The 16,706-nt window shown below is 59.1% G+C and overlaps 1 protein-coding gene across 1 annotated transcript; it reads left to right on the plus strand.

Annotated features, from left to right (window-relative positions):
• The first annotated feature begins 1,731 nt into the window (after positions 1-1,731).
• On the plus strand, positions 1,732-15,069 carry P2RX2 (purinergic receptor P2X 2). Its single transcript, XM_073313385.2, has 12 exons — positions 1,732-1,892; positions 4,527-4,662; positions 6,559-6,630; positions 9,589-9,664; positions 9,815-9,911; positions 10,354-10,434; positions 11,364-11,502; positions 12,553-12,683; positions 12,800-12,890; positions 14,047-14,112; positions 14,185-14,379; positions 14,980-15,069. Exons 1-12 carry the CDS (start codon positions 1,732-1,734, stop codon positions 15,067-15,069), a joined length of 1,335 nt encoding a protein of 444 aa, XP_073169486.1.
• Positions 15,070-16,706: the final 1,637 nt, after the last annotated feature.

Raw genomic sequence — 16,706 nt, forward strand, 5'->3', positions numbered from 1 at the left:
CTCAGGATCACATTGGCTCTTTTGCCCACAGGGGAGCACTGTTCAGCTGATTATCCCCCAAGTTAAAGTACCCCATCTGTAAGTATGTTCTGCATTCCTAGTTCTTAGAAGTACTAAAATAGATATTGTTTGTTTCCACCCAACATACCAAGCAATCCAGATTGCTCTGTATCGGTGACTTGTCCTCTTTGTTATTTACCACTCTGTTAGCCTTTGTGTCATTTGCAAATGCTCTCATTGATGACTTTATGCTTTCTTCCAGGTCACTGATAAAACTGTGGAATAGCATAGGTCCAAGAATCAATCCCTGTGGGACCCCACTAGAAACACTTCCCCTCAGTGATGATTCCCTGGTTCAAATTACATTTTGAAACCTCTCATTCCGGCAGTGATTAATCCATTTAACGTATGGCATGCTGATTTTCTCTTGTTCTAGTTTTAGACTCAAATATCTTGTGGTACTGAATCAAATGCCTGACCGAAGTCTGAGTGTTTTACATCAACCCTACCACCTTTACCAACCAAACGTATCATATCATCCAAAAATGCCATCAAGTTAGTTTGACAGGCTCTATTTTCCATTTGCCCATGTTGTGTGCCATTAATTACATTCCCCTCCTTTAATTCTTTATTAATTGAGTCCCATCACAGCTGCTCCATTAACCTTACTGGGATCAATGTCAAGCTTACCTGGATCAGCCACAAGCCGAGCTTTCTTCCACTCCTCTTCCAGGATTGGGGATGATGGAGCAGTTTCTATGCAAAAGAATTAATGGACACAAATCTGACGTCAGGAATCATAACATTCAAAAACCAGTAGGAGAATACTTCAACCTCTCTGCCACTCAGTAACAGATTTAAAGGTGGCAATTTGCAAGAAAAGCTTCAATAACAGACTCCAGCAAGAAACTGCTGTGCTTGAATTAATATGCAAACTAGATACCATTAACTTGGGTTTGAACAGAGACTGGAGTGGCAGGGTCATTACACATATTGACTCTATTTCCCCACTTTAAGTATCCTCACACCTTCTTGTCAACTGTCTGAAATGGGCCATCTTGATTATCCCGACAAAAGTTTTTTTCTCCTGCTGATAATAGCTCATCTTAATTAATTAGCCTCTTACTCCACCTTTCATGTTCTCTGTATGTATATCTATATCTTCTTACTCTATGTTCCATTCTGTGCATCCGATGAAGTGAGCTGTAGCTCACAAAGGCTTATGCTCTAATAAATTCGTTAGTCTCTAAGGTGCCACAAGTCCTCCTGTTCTTTTTGCGGATGCAGACTAACACGGCTCCTACTCTGAAACCTGCGGCTGGTGTGGAGCAGGAATATCTACTCTGGCCACAAGGGGGCATCAGTGCTGCAGAGATGGGCAGCTGCGGGCACCCCAGGGGATTGATTCCTTTAGTCCAGCTGCCTGGTCTGGAGCTGAGGATGACCAGTCCATACCGTGCCCTCGTCAGAGAGAGGCAGGGGATGGGAGGTGCTGCTACCATCAGTGAGGCTCAGAGCATGAACCTGCAGACGGAGAGTAAGGAGATCCCAGTATAAACCAGTATAACGGCAGCTTCAGAGCGGGCAGGAGCCGTGGAGATCCCAGAATAAACCAATACAGAGAGGCTGTTGCTGCTGTAGGACTGGGACCCTCCCAGTTCTCCCAGTATAAGGCAAGGGAGTGGAGATCCCATCTCAGCCCAGAGGCTTCCCTAGATCCTCCCCCCGCGGATGGAGGAGCCCCCAGCGAGGCGGCCCGGGGCTGTGGGCTGCCAGCGTTGCTTCTGGGAGTTCTGGAACTACGAGACCCCCAAAGTGATCGTGGTGAAGAACCGCAACCTCGGCATCATGTATAGAGGGGTGCAGCTGCTGATCCTGCTCTACTTCATCTGGTAGGTCCCTGGCTGAGCCAGCGTGTGGGTCTGGGAGAGATAGGGTGGGGAGAGCTGAGGGGGCAGGCAGAGGAATGCCAGAAGAGACAAGGCAGAAGGGGCAGCGTAGCCAGTCCGCCCTGGGCACATTGCTGGCACCAGCCCTTTTCAATGTGGTTAAATCTTGCATCACTTTGCACCTACCCTTTCTGACTCCGGAAATACGAGAGCTGGTGAATAAAAGGCAATTATGGTTTGCAGGAGACTTTGGGGGTTTTAGTTTCCCATTAGCATGTTTTGTTTTCTTCCTCTCAATGACAATCCAAACCGGAAACATTTTCCATTTGATCAAAACATTTTGATAAAAATGTACAGGTTTCAAAAATCATTTCTCGTAAAAAACAATCAGTTTTGGGAAAATCAAAAACTTTTTTTTGCCTTTGGAAAATCAAAAACTGAGCATCTTTTCCAAAAAGCAAAGCTTTTCACCAAACATTTTTGGTTTTCATACCCCTGCCGCCCCCACCCCCCTTGGGGGGAATTTTGACTCAAATAAAAACGTGCGTGGGTTTGGGGTTTTTTGCCAAAAGTATTGTCTGACTCTAGTACAAATGTAGTAAAAGGATTTGTTCTTTTTCCTTTTCCCCTCTTTCCTTTGCTCTGCTCTGTCTCTCACACTCCAGTGCCCCCTCAATCTCCTTTTTCTAGATTGTTGAATAGTCATTTTCTCCTACTGTCCTGTCTATGTGTGGTCTCTTCCTCCCTCCTTTAACTTTTCAGTCTCTTTTCTTCTCCCTCTTTTCATCCCGGACCCTTCCCCTCTCTCACATCCCCAGTCCCACTCTCTCTGAACTCTGCCCATCCTCACTTGCCTTTCCACTAAAAGGTCTCCCATCCCATGCACTCTCCTTCCCCACACCCAGTCATTCTCCTCTTCCCACCCCCCATGTCACGCGCGCACATGCTGGTGAATGAAATCTCCCAAGAGGACAATCGCATACACCGCCCAGCTGATCTGGAAACGATTGCCTCGTGGCATAGTTCAGCCCATGGCCAGTGCACTTCTCAGCCTCTCTGCCGAGTCTGCTCACCAGCGCAAAGCAGGGCTGGGAGTGTGTGACAGGGGATCTGGAACAGAAACCCACCCACCTCCACTCCAAGAGGCACCACCCAGCATCTGTTAGCTGGAAATAAGTCTGAACCCCGGCTGAGCGAGCCAGGATTTCTGGTGACCTGCAGGCGAAAGGCTTCGCTAGCAGGGCCTTGAGACATCCCGGCCTGAAGAAGCACTAACTGTTACACTGCCCAGAACGATGCTTGCTGTCTAGCCAGCTATTGAATGCAACCAGTAGGCCAGGGCCTGAGGGGGACTCAACACACCTGCTATTTGAGAGGTGGTCGGTAGCGGGATTCCAGGATCCTGTTCCTGGCTGTAGGAGCAGATTCATGTAGCGTCTCTCAGTCGGTGCCATATGGTCCCATCTCGCCTGGAAATCTATGAAAAGTTCCAGGCCCTGGGTCAGTCAAACGCAGGCTGTACTGGTCTGGAGGTGTTTACAGTGTGAATCCCTGCCCTGGCCTAGTTCCTGGAGCTGTCTCCGGTCCCAAAGATCCTGCACTGGGACTCCCTTTTCTATGCCAGGACCCCTCCGGGACCCCCTCCCAGCTAGGTGGGATCCAGCCAGGCCCCTCCACCCATTTAGCAATATGGGATGGGCAGGGTAGTTACATACTGGTTTGTAGGGCCCAGAGTAAGAATCCCAGGGCCAACGGTTACACACAGCCCAATCAAGCACATAAATTGGCACATTCCCTCTGTAAGTCACTGTGGCAAAGGGGTGAGACTTTCCCCTGTCCTAGCGAGACCTGGGTTTTGTCCCGACCTGATGGGACGTTGCGCCTTTCACTCCCTGGAGCTGTGATGTGGGCGAGTGGCCAGGTCGGGCCTGAGGGCTCAGTTAATGAGGGTCATGAAGGTCACAGAAGCACTAACAGCAGTTATTAAATAGCCGAGGCTAGAGCCGTGGTCCCCTTGCTTGCAGGCTGGCTCCTCGCCTAGGCTAGAGGGTCTATCTGCAAAGACCAGGGATTTCACCTGCCCTGCAGGCCGTGTAGACAGACCTGCCACATGCATGAGCCTCACCCAGACGGATGAGCCCTGGTGGGTGTGTGCAGGATCCCTCAACACCGACAGACCAGCTCCCTGGAGTCCCCAGCCACCCCCTCTCCTGGCTTCTCTCTGCCCCGCTCTCCCTGAGCCCATCACCGCTCCCCACACAGCCGTCCCCTTCTCCCCAGGTTCTCTCGGGCCCCCTCACTGGCTTCTGCTGGCCTCCTGTCTCTGCCTGCTGCTTCCTGGTGCTCCCAGGCCCCCGACGCCCTTGGTGTGGGCCGGGACCTGTGATGGAAGGGGCTGGCTCCCAGGGGCTGGCTCCCAGGAGCTGCCCAGCACCAACAAGGCTTAGGGCGGGGAGTGGATAATGCAGCGGTGCAGGGAGCATGGGGGTGGCACGTTGCCGGGGAGGGGGAGAAGCCCTGGCGTTTTGGATTCCCCAGCCATAGGGCAGGCAGAGGTGGGGGATACGTCCCTCCCCCCACCCGCCGCACCCCTGGCTGCTGGGGATGTATGTCCCTGATGGCTCCCCTGCCCCCCAGGTACGTGTTCATCATCCAGAAGGGCTACCAGGAGAGCGAGACGGGCCCCGAGAGCTCCGTGGTCACCAAGGTCAAGGGCGTCGCCCGCTCGCACAGCAGGGTCTGGGACGTGGAGGAGTACGTCAAACCTGCCGCGGTGAGGCTGTGACGCTGCCCCGACCCCGTGCCCCGCAAGGCTGTGATCTGCCCCCCCCACCCCCGCGAGGCCCTCACACTACCCCCCCCGGCAAGGCTGTGATCTGCCCCCCCCGCGAGGCCCTGACACTACCCACCCCCGGCAAGGCCCTGACGCTACCACCCGCCCCCCCCCCGGCAAGGCTGTGATCTGCCCCCCCCCCCCCCCGAGGCCCTGACGCTACCACCCGCCCCCCCCCGGCAAGGCTGTGATCTGCCCCCCCCCCCCCGTGAGGCCCTGACACTACTCCCCCCGGCAAGGCTGTGATCTGCCCCCCCCGCGAGGCCCTGACGCTACCGCCGCCCCCCCCGGCAAGGCTGTGATCTGCCCCCCCCGCGAGGCCCTGACGCTACCACCCGCCCCCCCCCCGGCAAGGCTGTGATCTGCCCCCCCCCCCCCCCCGCGAGGCCCTGACGCTACCGCCACCCCCCCCCCGGCAAGGCTGTGATCTGCCCCCCCCTTCTGTGAGGCCCTGACACTACCCCCCCCTCCGGCAAGGCTGTGATCTGCCCCCCCCCTGCGAGGCCCTGACATTACCACCCCCCCCCGGCAAGGCTGTGATCTGCCCCCTCCGTGCCCCTCAAGGCTGTGATCTGCCCCCCTTTCCGGGGGCCCTGACACGACCCCCTTCCCCCTGCCAGGCAAGGCTGTGATGCTGCCCCTCCCCCATGCACCCCACAAGGCTTTGATGGGGCCCCCCCACTCCCGTCTGGGAAGCCAAAGCACTGCTCCTCCCCCACAGACTCGCCCACTCCCCCACAGGCTGTAATAGCTCCAGCCTGGTGCCAGGTCCCCCTGGAAGCAACCAGACTGTGACAGCCCCCAAACGGGGGGGGGGCGGGGGGGTGCTCTGGGCACCTCGCTGACGCCAGTGCTAATAACAGCGCGTTGCCGACATATGACCAGCTCCCCCCGGGCCCCCACTGAGCCCTGCATGGAGCTGGAGTTTGCACAGGGCGCCCCCCCCACCATTGCACCCCCCGGGCCCCCCGCTGAGCCCTGCACGGAGCTGGAGTCTGCACAGGGCGCCCCCCCCACCATTGCACCCCCCGGGCCCCCGCTGAGCCCTGCACGGAGCTGGAGTCTGCACAGGGCGCCCCCCCCCACCATTGCACCCCCCGGGCCCCCACTGAGCCCTGCACGGAGCTGGAGTCTGCACAGAGCGCCCCCCCCACCATTGCACCCCCAGGGCCCCCGCTGAGCCCTGCACGGAGCTGGAGTCTGCACAGGGCGCCCCCCCCACCATTGCACCCCCCCGGGCCCCTGCTGAGCCCTGCACGGAGCTGGAGTCTGCACAGAGCGCCCCCCTCCCCGCCATTGCACCCCCCGGGCCCCCGCTGAGCCCTGCACCGAGCTGGAGTCTGCACAGAGCGCCCCCCCCACCATTGCACCCCCAGGGCCCCCGCTGAGCCCTGCACGGAGCTGGAGTCTGCACAGGGCGCCCCCCCCCACCATTGCACCCCCAGGGCTCCCTGCGCTGTGCCAATCCCCGTGTGTGCGCTGACTTGCCTGGTTGCCATAGGGAGCCCTTCCCGCTCCCAGCGAGCCCCCGCGAGCCCCTAGAACCAGGTGCCATGGGGCCAGCCCAGCGTGGCTCCTGGATGGGAAGTGGTGAAGGGACTGGCCCGGGTGGGGGGCAAGATTTACGAGCCCTCCCCTGCTTTGGAGTAAGGAGAGGCAGCTGGTTGCTCTCTTGCTGGCTGAGGCTGGCCGGGTGGATGCCCTCCAGCGCTGCAGGGCTCTCTCCAGCGATCTCACTCATTCCAGATCCAGCAGGGCACCCCAGTGAGGGCTGGTGGGGAAACAGGGGTGGGGGGCTCCATGGAAAACGTCTCTCTCTCCCTGTCGGCTCTGCAGGGCGGCAGCGTGTTCAGCATCCTCACCCGGGTGGAAGTCACCCACTCCCAGACTCTGGAGACCTGCCCCGAGGTGAGAGAGACAGATGGGGCTGTGTGGAGGGCATGGGTGGAGGATGGAGGCAGGGGGCCTGGCTGGCTGGGAGCAGCGAAATGATGCAGAGGAAGAAGGCTGGGTATGGGGGACTGGGGCATGTTTTCAGTTGGCCCATGACAGCCCCAGACCCACATTCCCATGAGCAGCACTTTCATAGAATCATAGAATATCAGGGTTGGAAGGGACCTCAGGAGGTCATCTAGTCCAACCCCCTGCTCAAAGCAGGACCAATCCCCAACTAAATCATTCCAGCCAGGGCTTTGTCAAGCCTGACCTTAAAAACCTCTAAGGAAGGAGATTCCACCACCTCCCTAGGTAACGCATTCCAGTGTTTCACCACCCTCCTAGTGAAATAGTGTTTCCTAATGTCCAACCTAGACCTCCCCCACTGCAACTTGAGACCATTACTCCTTGTTCTGTCGTCTGCTACCACTGAGAACAGTCGAGCTCCGTCCTCTTTGGAACCCCGCTTCAGGTAGTTGAAGGCTGCTATCAAATCCCCCCTCACTCTTCTCTTCTGCAGACTAAATAAGCCCAGTTCCCTCAGCCTCTCCTCGTAAGTCATGAGCCCCAGCCCCCTAATAATTTTCGTTGCCCTCCGCTGGACTCTCTTCAATTTGTCCACATCCCTTCTGTAGTGGGGGGCCCAAAACTGGACACAGTACTCCAGATGTGGCCTCACCAGTGCCCAATAGAGGGGAATAATCACTTCCCTTGATCTGCTGGCAATGCTCCTACTAATACAGCCCAATATGCCGTTGGCCTTCTTGGCAACAAGGGCACACTGCTGACTCATATCCAGCTTCTCGTCCACTGTAATCCCCAGGTCCTTTTCTGCAGAACTGCTGCTTAGCCAGTCGGTCCCCAGCCTGTAGCAGTGCATGGGATTCTTCTGACCTAAGTGCAGGACTCTGCACTTGCCCTTGTTGAACCTCATCAGATTTCTTTTGGCCCAATCCTCCAATTTGTCTAGGTCACTCTGGACCCTATCCCTACCCTCCAGCATATATACCTCTCCCCGCATTTTAGTGTCATCTGCAAACTTGCTGAGGGTGCAATTAATCCCATCATCCAGATCATTAATAAAGATGTTGAACAAAACCGACCCCAGGACCGACCCTTGGGGCACTCCACTTGATACCGGCTGCCAACTAGACATGGAGCCATTGATCACTACCCGTTGAGCCCGACAATCTAGCTAGCTTTCTATCAACCTTCTAGTCCATTTATCCAATCCAGACGTTTTTAACTTGCTTTGAGGGCACCTTGTGCAGACAAAGGCTCTGGAGCCCTTGGTCCCTGCCCGCAGAGCTGCACCAGGGATTGCTGCCTGCCCGGCCCTGCCCAGCCAGCTGGCTGCATAACACCCACAGCCTCCGGGCCAGGGGTGACTGACAAGCAGGAGCACAGTGGCTGGTATGGTACCTAGACCAGCCCCCAGGCCGGGAGAGGGAGCAATGCCAGTTGCAGGGGATGGGAGCTTTGGTGTGGCTTTCAGCCAGAACTTGGCCTCTTTGGGTCCCTTCGCCCAGGCGTCCTGCTCGGCTTTGCCCCATTTCCACACCTGGGTCTGGGCTGATCTTGCTCAGCTCCCTGCTGCTGGCATAATAGAGAGTGCGGGGGGCAGAGGTCACCCAATGCGAGGGGTATCCCAGGCTGCAGGGGGTGGCTGAGGTGGAGGTGAGAGGGAGGGTGCTGGGTAGGGGGACTGGCTCAGTCCCATCGCTCCCCTCCCGCAACTCTGCCCTCTTTGCAGGACCCCAGAGGTCCCTTCCTGTGACGTTCCCCACTGGTGTTGTCTGGACCAGTGATCTCCTAGGCCACCCCAATCCTTGACTCTGGGAGCCAGGCTTACCCTGCTCTGCTGTGAGAACCCCACTCCTGGGCTGTTCACGCACAGCCTCTGGCATGTCAGCTGCTCCCAGCTGCTTGCAAGCGAATGACACTAGCCAATATCTCCAGTCCCAGACACAACCCTGGGAAGCTCCATCTTGCAGTGTCCAGTTATGCCTGCTGGATGCAGCAAGCTTATATAAGTTCGTCAATTTAACAAAGAAATTGATATGTACCAGGCTTGTTCTCCCAAGGGGAGTCTCTGACACACTGCAAACCAAATGTGCTGTTTCAGGTAGAATAAACAAACAGATTTATTAACTATAAAGGTAGATTTTAGTGATTATAAGACAAAACATAACAAGTCAGATTTGGTCAAATGAAATAAAAGCAAAACGCATTCTAAGCTGATCTTAACACTTTCAATGTCCTTCAAAACTTAGATTCTTCTCACCACAGGCTGGCTGGTTGCTTTTCAGCCAGGCTCTCTCCTTTGATCAGCGCTTCAGTCACTTGGTGGTGGTGGTGTCTGTAGATGTAGGTGGAAGAGAGAGAGCATGGCAAACATCTCTCCCTTTTATCATGTCCTTTCTTCCCTCATGGCTTTGCCCCCCGCCCACCTCCTTCAGAGTCAGGTGAGCATTATTACCTCATCGCAGTCCCAAACTGCCCAAAGGAAGAGGGTGACTCCCTCGAGAGTCTAACAGATTCTTTTGTTGCGTCCTAAGCCAGTGTCCATTGTTCCTGTGAGGCTGGGCTGGGTTTGTCCCATCCATGCCCTGATGGGGTGTGAACTGCCCCTCTGCTCTTGGAGAGTTTTTGCCTGGGCTTGCTTTATGCCATGAGGACACATTTTTAGCCTCATAACTATATACATGAAATTATAACCTATAACTTTACTGTAACAATTACTATAACATCACTCGAACAACCATGCTCAGTGCATCATGAGCCTTCCGAAGACACCCAACATGACAAACTTTGCATTGGATACCACACAATCATTTTACAAGGATGAACATGGGGGTGCTGGGTGTTCCCCTGAGGTACAGAGCGTCACACTCCCCTCTCCCGGTGACACCTTGGTTCCTGCCCCTGCAGAGCCTGGAGGTCCCTGACGCCGCCTGCAGCTCTGACAGCGACTGTGTGGCTGGGGAGATGGACATGCTGGGGAACGGTGAGTGAACAGTGCTGGCTGGCAGCTGGGATGTCGGCGTGGGCACGGGTCAGGACACTGGCATTCAGCTGCCACAGAGCCAGAGGGAGGGCAGGGCCTGCCACCCCCAGGGGACGCGCTCTCAGTCCATCTGTCTGTCTGTCCCCGTAGGAGAGAGGACGGGGCGCTGTGTCCCCTATTACAGCGGGCCGGGGAAGACATGCGAGGTCTCCGCCTGGTGTCCAGTGGAAGACGGACACACGGTCAGGTAGAGAAGGGGCTGCTGGGAGTGTAGGGGGACCTACAGACAGGGGGATGTTCATGGCCCCTGGGAAGGAGGCACAGCTGGGAGCCCCTCAGCCCTTCTCCTGCCCTGGGATGCCACCTAACCCTCACCCCAGCACCCAGCTCCAGTGGGACACCCCAGAGGGAGACAGAGCTGGGCAGGGAGGGGGTGCTAGCCTGGGGAGAGGCACAACCCCCCCCTTCTCATCAGGGGTGAGTTAGCACCAGGAAAGAGGGGTGTCAACAGTGGGGGAGACACAGCACCCTCATGGTGAAGAAGGGACCCCCACATGCTTTGGGGCGATGGGGTTTTGGCGTGGGTGGGGGCCATCACTTGTGGGGGTGGGGAGGATGATGCCTGGGGCTTGGGGGAGGAGGAACTCCCTGCCCAGTGAAGAGCTGACACTTGTTTCTGGCCTCGCCAGTGAGTCCCTGGGGAAGATGGCCGCGCAGTTCACCATCCTGATCAAGAACAACATCCACTTCCCCCGCTTCGGATTCTCCAAGTATGGCTCAGCAGTGACCAGCAAGCGGCCGTGCCCCCCATGGTCTCACACCAACAGGCTGTGCCGGGTTAGGAACAGAGCCGGGCGGGGAGGAGGGAACGAGAACCCTGGCGCATGGGCACCGGGGGAGACATTGCCTGGGTGCTGCTCTGGGGGTGTGTGAAGAGATGTGTGGTTTGTGTCTGCAGGGCCTGGTCAGCTGGCTGAATGATGCCAGGTTGACCATTGCTGCCATTGTGGTTGGGCCAGGGCACCGCAGACCAGCACATGCTAGAGATGAGGCTGTAGAGCACGGCTGTGGGGGGCTGTGTGTGCATGGGGGCTGCGTGTGTGTGTGCAAATGGCTCTGCAGCTCTGTGTTTGTGCACCTGCAGGGGGGTGTATTTTAGGGTTGCCAGGTGGCCAGTTTTCGACCGGTCGAAAAGGGAACCTGGCAGTGTCCAGTCAGCACAGCTGATTGGATGCTAAAAGTGCGGGTACCTGCAGTTAGAGCAGCAGCTGCGGTTGGAGCCTGGGGGAGCTGCTCTCGTCTCAACTGCTGAGTGAGAGAACCCGGCTCCAGCCCCTCGCAGAGTGGGAGGTGCGGGGGAATCCTGTCCACTCCCTGCCTCGCTGTGCCCCGATTGGGCAGGCTCCACATCAGCTCCTCCCAGCCTGGCTCTGCAGGGAGCAGGAGAGTCCCGGGAGAGGGGGGAGTGAGCAAGGAGGGGGAGGTGGAGAGCAAGTGAAGGAGGGAGAGCAGTAAGTGAGGGAGGGGCCTCAGGGGAATTGGTGGGGCAAGGGTGTTCGGTTTTCAGCAATTAGAAAGTTGGCAACCCTGTGTTTGTGAGTGTGCACAGGTATTAGCAGCTATGGGTCCCATGGGGGTCTGGGTTTGTTCATGTACATGGCAGGTGAGATACTCAGCAGCTCTCGGCGTGTCTCCTCAGAGGGAACGTGAGGGACGATAAGAACGGCTACCTCAAAGACTGCACCTTCAACGAGACCACTGACCTGTACTGCCCCATCTTCCGGCTGGGCTCCATTGTGGAGCAGGCAGGAGAGAACTTCACCGCGCTGGCTGAACAGGTACGCTGTAAGGGGAGGGGGGACCCTCACCTGGTGACAGGCTCTGGCCAGGTGTGGCCGCTGCAGGGTCTCTGGTTGGGCTGGGTTCTCTCAGGGACATGGCTCTCAGGTCTCCCCCAAAGGAAGGCTCCAACTCAGGCCCAGAGAATATCAGGGTTGGAAGGGATCTCAGGAGGTCATCTGTCCCACCCCACTGCTCAAAGCAGGACCAATCCCCAATTTTTGCCCCGATCCCCTAAATGGCCCCCTCAGGGATTGAACTCACAACCCTGGGAGTAGCAGGCCAATGCTCAAACCACTGAGCTATCCCTCCCCTCCATCCTGCTGCTGCTCTTGCCTCCTGCACAGGAGTGTTCAGGGTCTGGGGGACTCGAGCAGGTGCCATGGCAGGAAGTTCCTGCGGGCTGCAGGGAAGCTGTCAGACAGACAGCACAGGCCTGCAGGCAGCTCTGTGTGGAGCCCAGCATGTCGCTCAATCTGGCTGACCACCCTGTGCCCAGCATTGCCCGGGTGCCTGCGGGGGGCACCAGCTGCTGCAGGAGGGCCTGGCAGGTGAATGCCCTTTGGCCCACTGGCCATTCTCTGCCACTCCCCAGAGCCTTGTGCCATCCTGGCCTCTCTTCTTGGGATGCCCCCTACTGGGCAGTGGTCAGCCGCTGGGTCCCCTCTGACCCCAGAGCCACACGCTCGCTTTCTGAGTCCCCTCCACACACGCCCCCTGGGCCTGGATAGCCAGCTCCTTCGCACTTCCCTTGCCTCAGCACGAGCCTGCCAGGCGCTGGGCTGAGCTAGGCTGGCAGGCAGCTCCCGGAGCCCGGCAGCTGCCCTCCGGTGCTGGGTGGGCCCTGCCAGGCGAGCAGGAGGGAAAGTGTCTGACTGGACGGGCAGCAGGGAGATACGGGGAGCAGAGAGGGAAGCTCTGAGATGCAAGGAGGTCTGGGGGGGAGGGGGCGGCAATAGGCTGGAAGTCAGGACCCCGGGTGCTGCCCAGGGCAGCTTGAGGTCCTGCTAGAGGTGTGTTGGTCCTGCCCTGCTCTCTGTCTCCTGCAGGGCGGCGTTATCGGGGTGATCATAAACTGGAACTGTAACCTGGACCTGCCCGACTCTGCGTGCAACCCCAGCTATTCCTTCCACAGGCTGGATCCCAAGAGGATTCAGGTGTCTTCTGGCTACAACTACAGGTGACCTGTCCCCCTGCTCCTCTGGGGCGGTGACCCCCAGGGCCCTGCAACACCCCTGCTCTCGGGCCTGGCCGCTCCGCTCTGACTGCCCCTCATCCCCGCTCTCTCCTGCACAGGTTTGCCAAATATTACAACTGCAACGGGACGAACACGCGGAGCCTGATCAAGGCCTACGGGATCCGCATCGACGTTATTGTGCATGGCCAGGTGGGAAGAGAACCCTGCCCAGTGCCCCCTTCCCCTGCACTGGGCCTGGCTCTGCAGGGACCCTGCCCAGCGCCCCCTTCCCCTGCACTGGGCTTGGCTCTGCAGGAACCCTGCCCAGCGCCCCCTTCCCCTGCACTGGGCCTGGCTCTGCAGGAACCCTGCCCAGCGCCCCCTTCCCCTGCACTGGGCTTGGCTCTGCAGGGACCCTGCCCAGCGCCCCCTTCCCCTGCACTGGGCTTGGCTCTGCAGGGACCCTGCCCAGCGCCCCCTTCCCCTGCACTGGGCCTGGCTCTGCAGGGACCCTGCCCAGCGCCCCCTTCCCCTGCACTGGGCCTGGCTCTGCAGGAACCCTGCCCAGCGCCCCCTTCCCCTGCACTGGGCTTGGCTCTGCAGGGACCCTGCCCAGCGCCCCCTTCCCCTGCACTGGGCTTGGCTCTGCAGGGACCCTGCCCAGCGCCCCCTTCCCCTGCACTGGGCTTGGCTCTGCAGGGACCCTGCCCAGCGCCCCCTTCCCCTGCACTGGGCTTGGCTCTGCAGGAACCCTGCCCAGCACCCCCTCCCCCTGCACTGGGTCTGGCTCTGCAGGGACCCTGCCCAGCTCCCCCTCCCCTGCACTGGCACTGTGGGACCCTGCCCAGTGCCCTCTCCCTTGCACTGGGTCTGGCTCTGCAGGGACCCTGTGATGCCGGGCTGGGCCGAGTTGCTGACATTCACAAGCAGGGTGGCCAGATGTCTGGTAGGGGACCTGATGGTGTCCAGTCAGATCTACTGACTGGACACCCAAAGTCCGGTTACTGCAGGTGAGGGAGGTGGAGAGGAGCCGGGTCATCGCTGGGGCTGCCTCCTGCCTGCATTGGGCAGCTGCAGGTCCCTCCCCAGCCATGCAGGGATGGGGGAGAGAGGAAGAGCAGCGAGTGACAGTGGGAGGGGGAAAGAGAAGCAAACAGAGGTGGGGCCCCAGGAGGAAAGGGTAGGGAAGGGGCATTGCGGGGGGGGGACAAGGTGGGGCAAGGCCCAGGGGGAAGGGACTGGATAGAGGCGGTGAGGAGTGCCAGGTTTTTAGATACTGTATTACAAAGTTGGCAACCCTAAGCCACGGGGAACGGGTGGCAGGGGCTGAGGAACGTGGTGCTGACAGCTCTGTTTTTCTGCCTAGGCAGGGAAGTTCAGCCTGATCCCCACCATCATTAACCTGGCCACGGCGCTGACCTCAGTGGGAGTGGTGAGTATGTCGTGCCCAGGGTGCTTGGCACGGGCCTCCCTCGGGCACTAACCCAGCTCTCCTGCTCCCCAGGGCTCATTCCTCTGCGACTGGATCTTACTGACCTTCCTGAACAAGAATGAGGTGTACAGCGCCCGGAAATTCGACCAGGTACCATCCCGGCCCCTCGCTATGACCCTGCCCTGCTCCTGCCAGGGCTCTCCCTCCCCCAGGCCAGGAGGTGCCCTCATCCATGGGCACGGGGGAAGCGACTCACCATATCATACAGCAAGGCAGGGCAAAGCAGGGCATAGGACCCAGGAGTCCCAGCACCCTGCTCTCACCACTAGACTCCACCGCCTCCGCTGTGACTGGGCATCTCCAGGCTCAAGGGCAGTGAGGGAGTACCCAGGGGCACCTCCCCCTATGCTGAATTAAAGCCCAGCAGAGACTCTGCGCAGGCAGTGCGAGAGACCCCCCCACAGGGACCCTTGCTACCAGGGGTGGCTGGAGTGAGAGTGTGAAATTAGCATAGGCCTCAAGGGGAGACCCCGGAGAAGGGGGCCATGAGCCCTGCCGGGCAGGGATGGCTGGTGCCCTGCCTGCCCCAGCCCCCTTGTGCTGCAGCTGCTGTCACACATTGTGTTTCTGCCCATCACAGATGGAGCCGCGTGGCACCTCGCAAGCCAGTGCCCAGAGACCAGGCCGGATGGGCTCTCCCTGCCCTTGCTGGCTCTGGGCGTTCCTTGCGGGAGCCGGGCACAGCAGCCTGCCTGATGAGCCACCCCACGGGCCTTCTCCTGGCTGTTCTCCATGCCCTGTGCCCTGGGGTGGGGCCGTGCAGCGAGGCCTGGGCACTAACTGCCCCATCTCTCCTCTGTTTGCCAGGACGGGACCCCGGCGCCAGGCTGCAGTGGTAACGCCTGCACCACCCAGGCCTCCTCGCCAGCCAACCCCACGGGCCCCGGCCAGCTCTGAGCTGCCGCTGCCCCCCACCTGCTGCTGCGGCTGGACTGGAGAGCAGGGAGCCCCTGGCGGGGACACGCAGGGCCAATGGGCAGACTGAGTGGGGCTGCCTCCAAGTACTGACTGGAGGGGTGAGAACCCAGCGCTAGGCTGAAATCCCCTGGAGGCTGGAGTGCCAGGTGACCTGCCACAGGGGCAGCGTGGGACAGGTACCAGCCCCGCTCTACACCCCCTGCCCTGCCAGCACCAGCCCCTCCCACAGTGAACGTGCCCAGGGGGCTATGATGGGGCGACAGGTCGGCCCCAGGAGCCCAGCCGCAGAGAGGCTGGTCTGCAGGCTGCAGCCGCCTTCCCTGGTCCAGATGGCTCTTTAACTCGCACTGACCCGGGAGTCGCTGGCGTCGTTGGATGCCACGTGCTGAGGGGGAACAGAACCAGCAGGAAGCACATGGGCACTGTCCTTTCCTGGGGCATCATGTCTTTCCTGCTACTCTCCCCCTAAGGGAGCCCCCTGCCCCGCCCCGGGCTCCCCTTCCTCCACAGTTGCTGGAGTCTGCTCACCCCATGGAATTGAGGCTGTAAAACCTGGTAGCACTCTCCCATGGGCCACCCACAAACCCAGCCATGCCCACTCATGATGTCCGACAAGCCACCACTCACAGGGCAGTTCCTCATCGCGTGATCACCATTCATCCTTCTGGCTGGCTTTGAGCAGCAGCAACTTAGTGAACGGTACTGACATTTGACTAGTCTTCATTAGGTTTCAGAGGTAGCACGACATTGAGATGACCAGAGCTCTTCACCCCTCTCAGAGCTGCTGTTTCAGTCTCTCTGCAGACTCTGGCAGAGCTCACAGCATCAGTGACACTTGGGTCATATTTTGAAGGGTTTTGTCACAATCATAAGGGCTAGAGATTTAATTTTGAGGGGGGCCTCAGGTTTTGGGGACCCCAGCTTGAGACACCTCATTTTCCAGGAAGTGCTGAGCCCCCATCCTGTGAAAAATGAGGCTGAGCCCCTGAAAAAAAAGGCTGAGCCCCTGAAAATGGAGTTGCCCCCAAATCACTAGTCACTGCTGAAAAGCGGGCTTGAGAGCGTAGCCTGGGGCACGCGAACACAGGAACCAGACCAGCCCCCCCCAGACACATTCAGAGCTCACCTTAGGCCCTGAACTGTCCCACGGGCTCTGCGTGGCTGGGGGGCAGGGGCCCATGTGGTAATCAGGAGGGCTGTGAGGTGAGAGCCCGTCCCCTTTGTGCACCCTGACCGTGCAGCACGGCTAGGCCATAGGGTGGGCTGGCGCCTTGGCATGGCTGGAGCAGTGAGACCTGGCCAGGCAGGGCAGAATGGCTGGCTCGGCCCCCAGGGAACCACTGCACCGGTGGGTGCTGCTGGTTGAGTTCACAGCCAGGCAAGGGCTGGTGGCACCAAGGCCGCGCTGGCCAAGCCGGCGGTGTCTGGTAGCGTTGGCACAAGGGGCTGTCCCCCATGCCTGCCTGCCCTCTCCCCCACCGCCCCGTCACTTTACCAAACAGCTAGGAAATGAACTTGGGCACACGGTGTTACTGGCCCAGCCAGGCGAGCCGGGGCCATCGCCAGCGGGCCCTGCAGGCGCAGAGGCTCCCAGGAGGCTGATGGGCGCAATGCCT

Source organism: Lepidochelys kempii, chromosome 15 (assembly GCF_965140285.1).
Source record: "Lepidochelys kempii isolate rLepKem1 chromosome 15, rLepKem1.hap1, whole genome shotgun sequence".
NCBI lineage: Eukaryota > Metazoa > Chordata > Testudines > Cheloniidae > Lepidochelys > Lepidochelys kempii.

Coding starts and splice junctions, on each gene's coding strand:
- P2RX2 (XM_073313385.2), top strand. CDS start 1,732: ATGGAGGAGCCCCCAGCGAGGCGGCCCGGGGCTGTGGGCTGCCAGCGT. Junction 6,631..9,588: donor CTCTGGAGACCTGCCCCGAG/GTGAGAGAGACA, acceptor CTGCCCCTGCAG/AGCCTGGAGGTCCCTGACGC. Junction 14,113..14,184: donor CGCTGACCTCAGTGGGAGTG/GTGAGTATGTCG, acceptor CCTGCTCCCCAG/GGCTCATTCCTCTGCGACTG.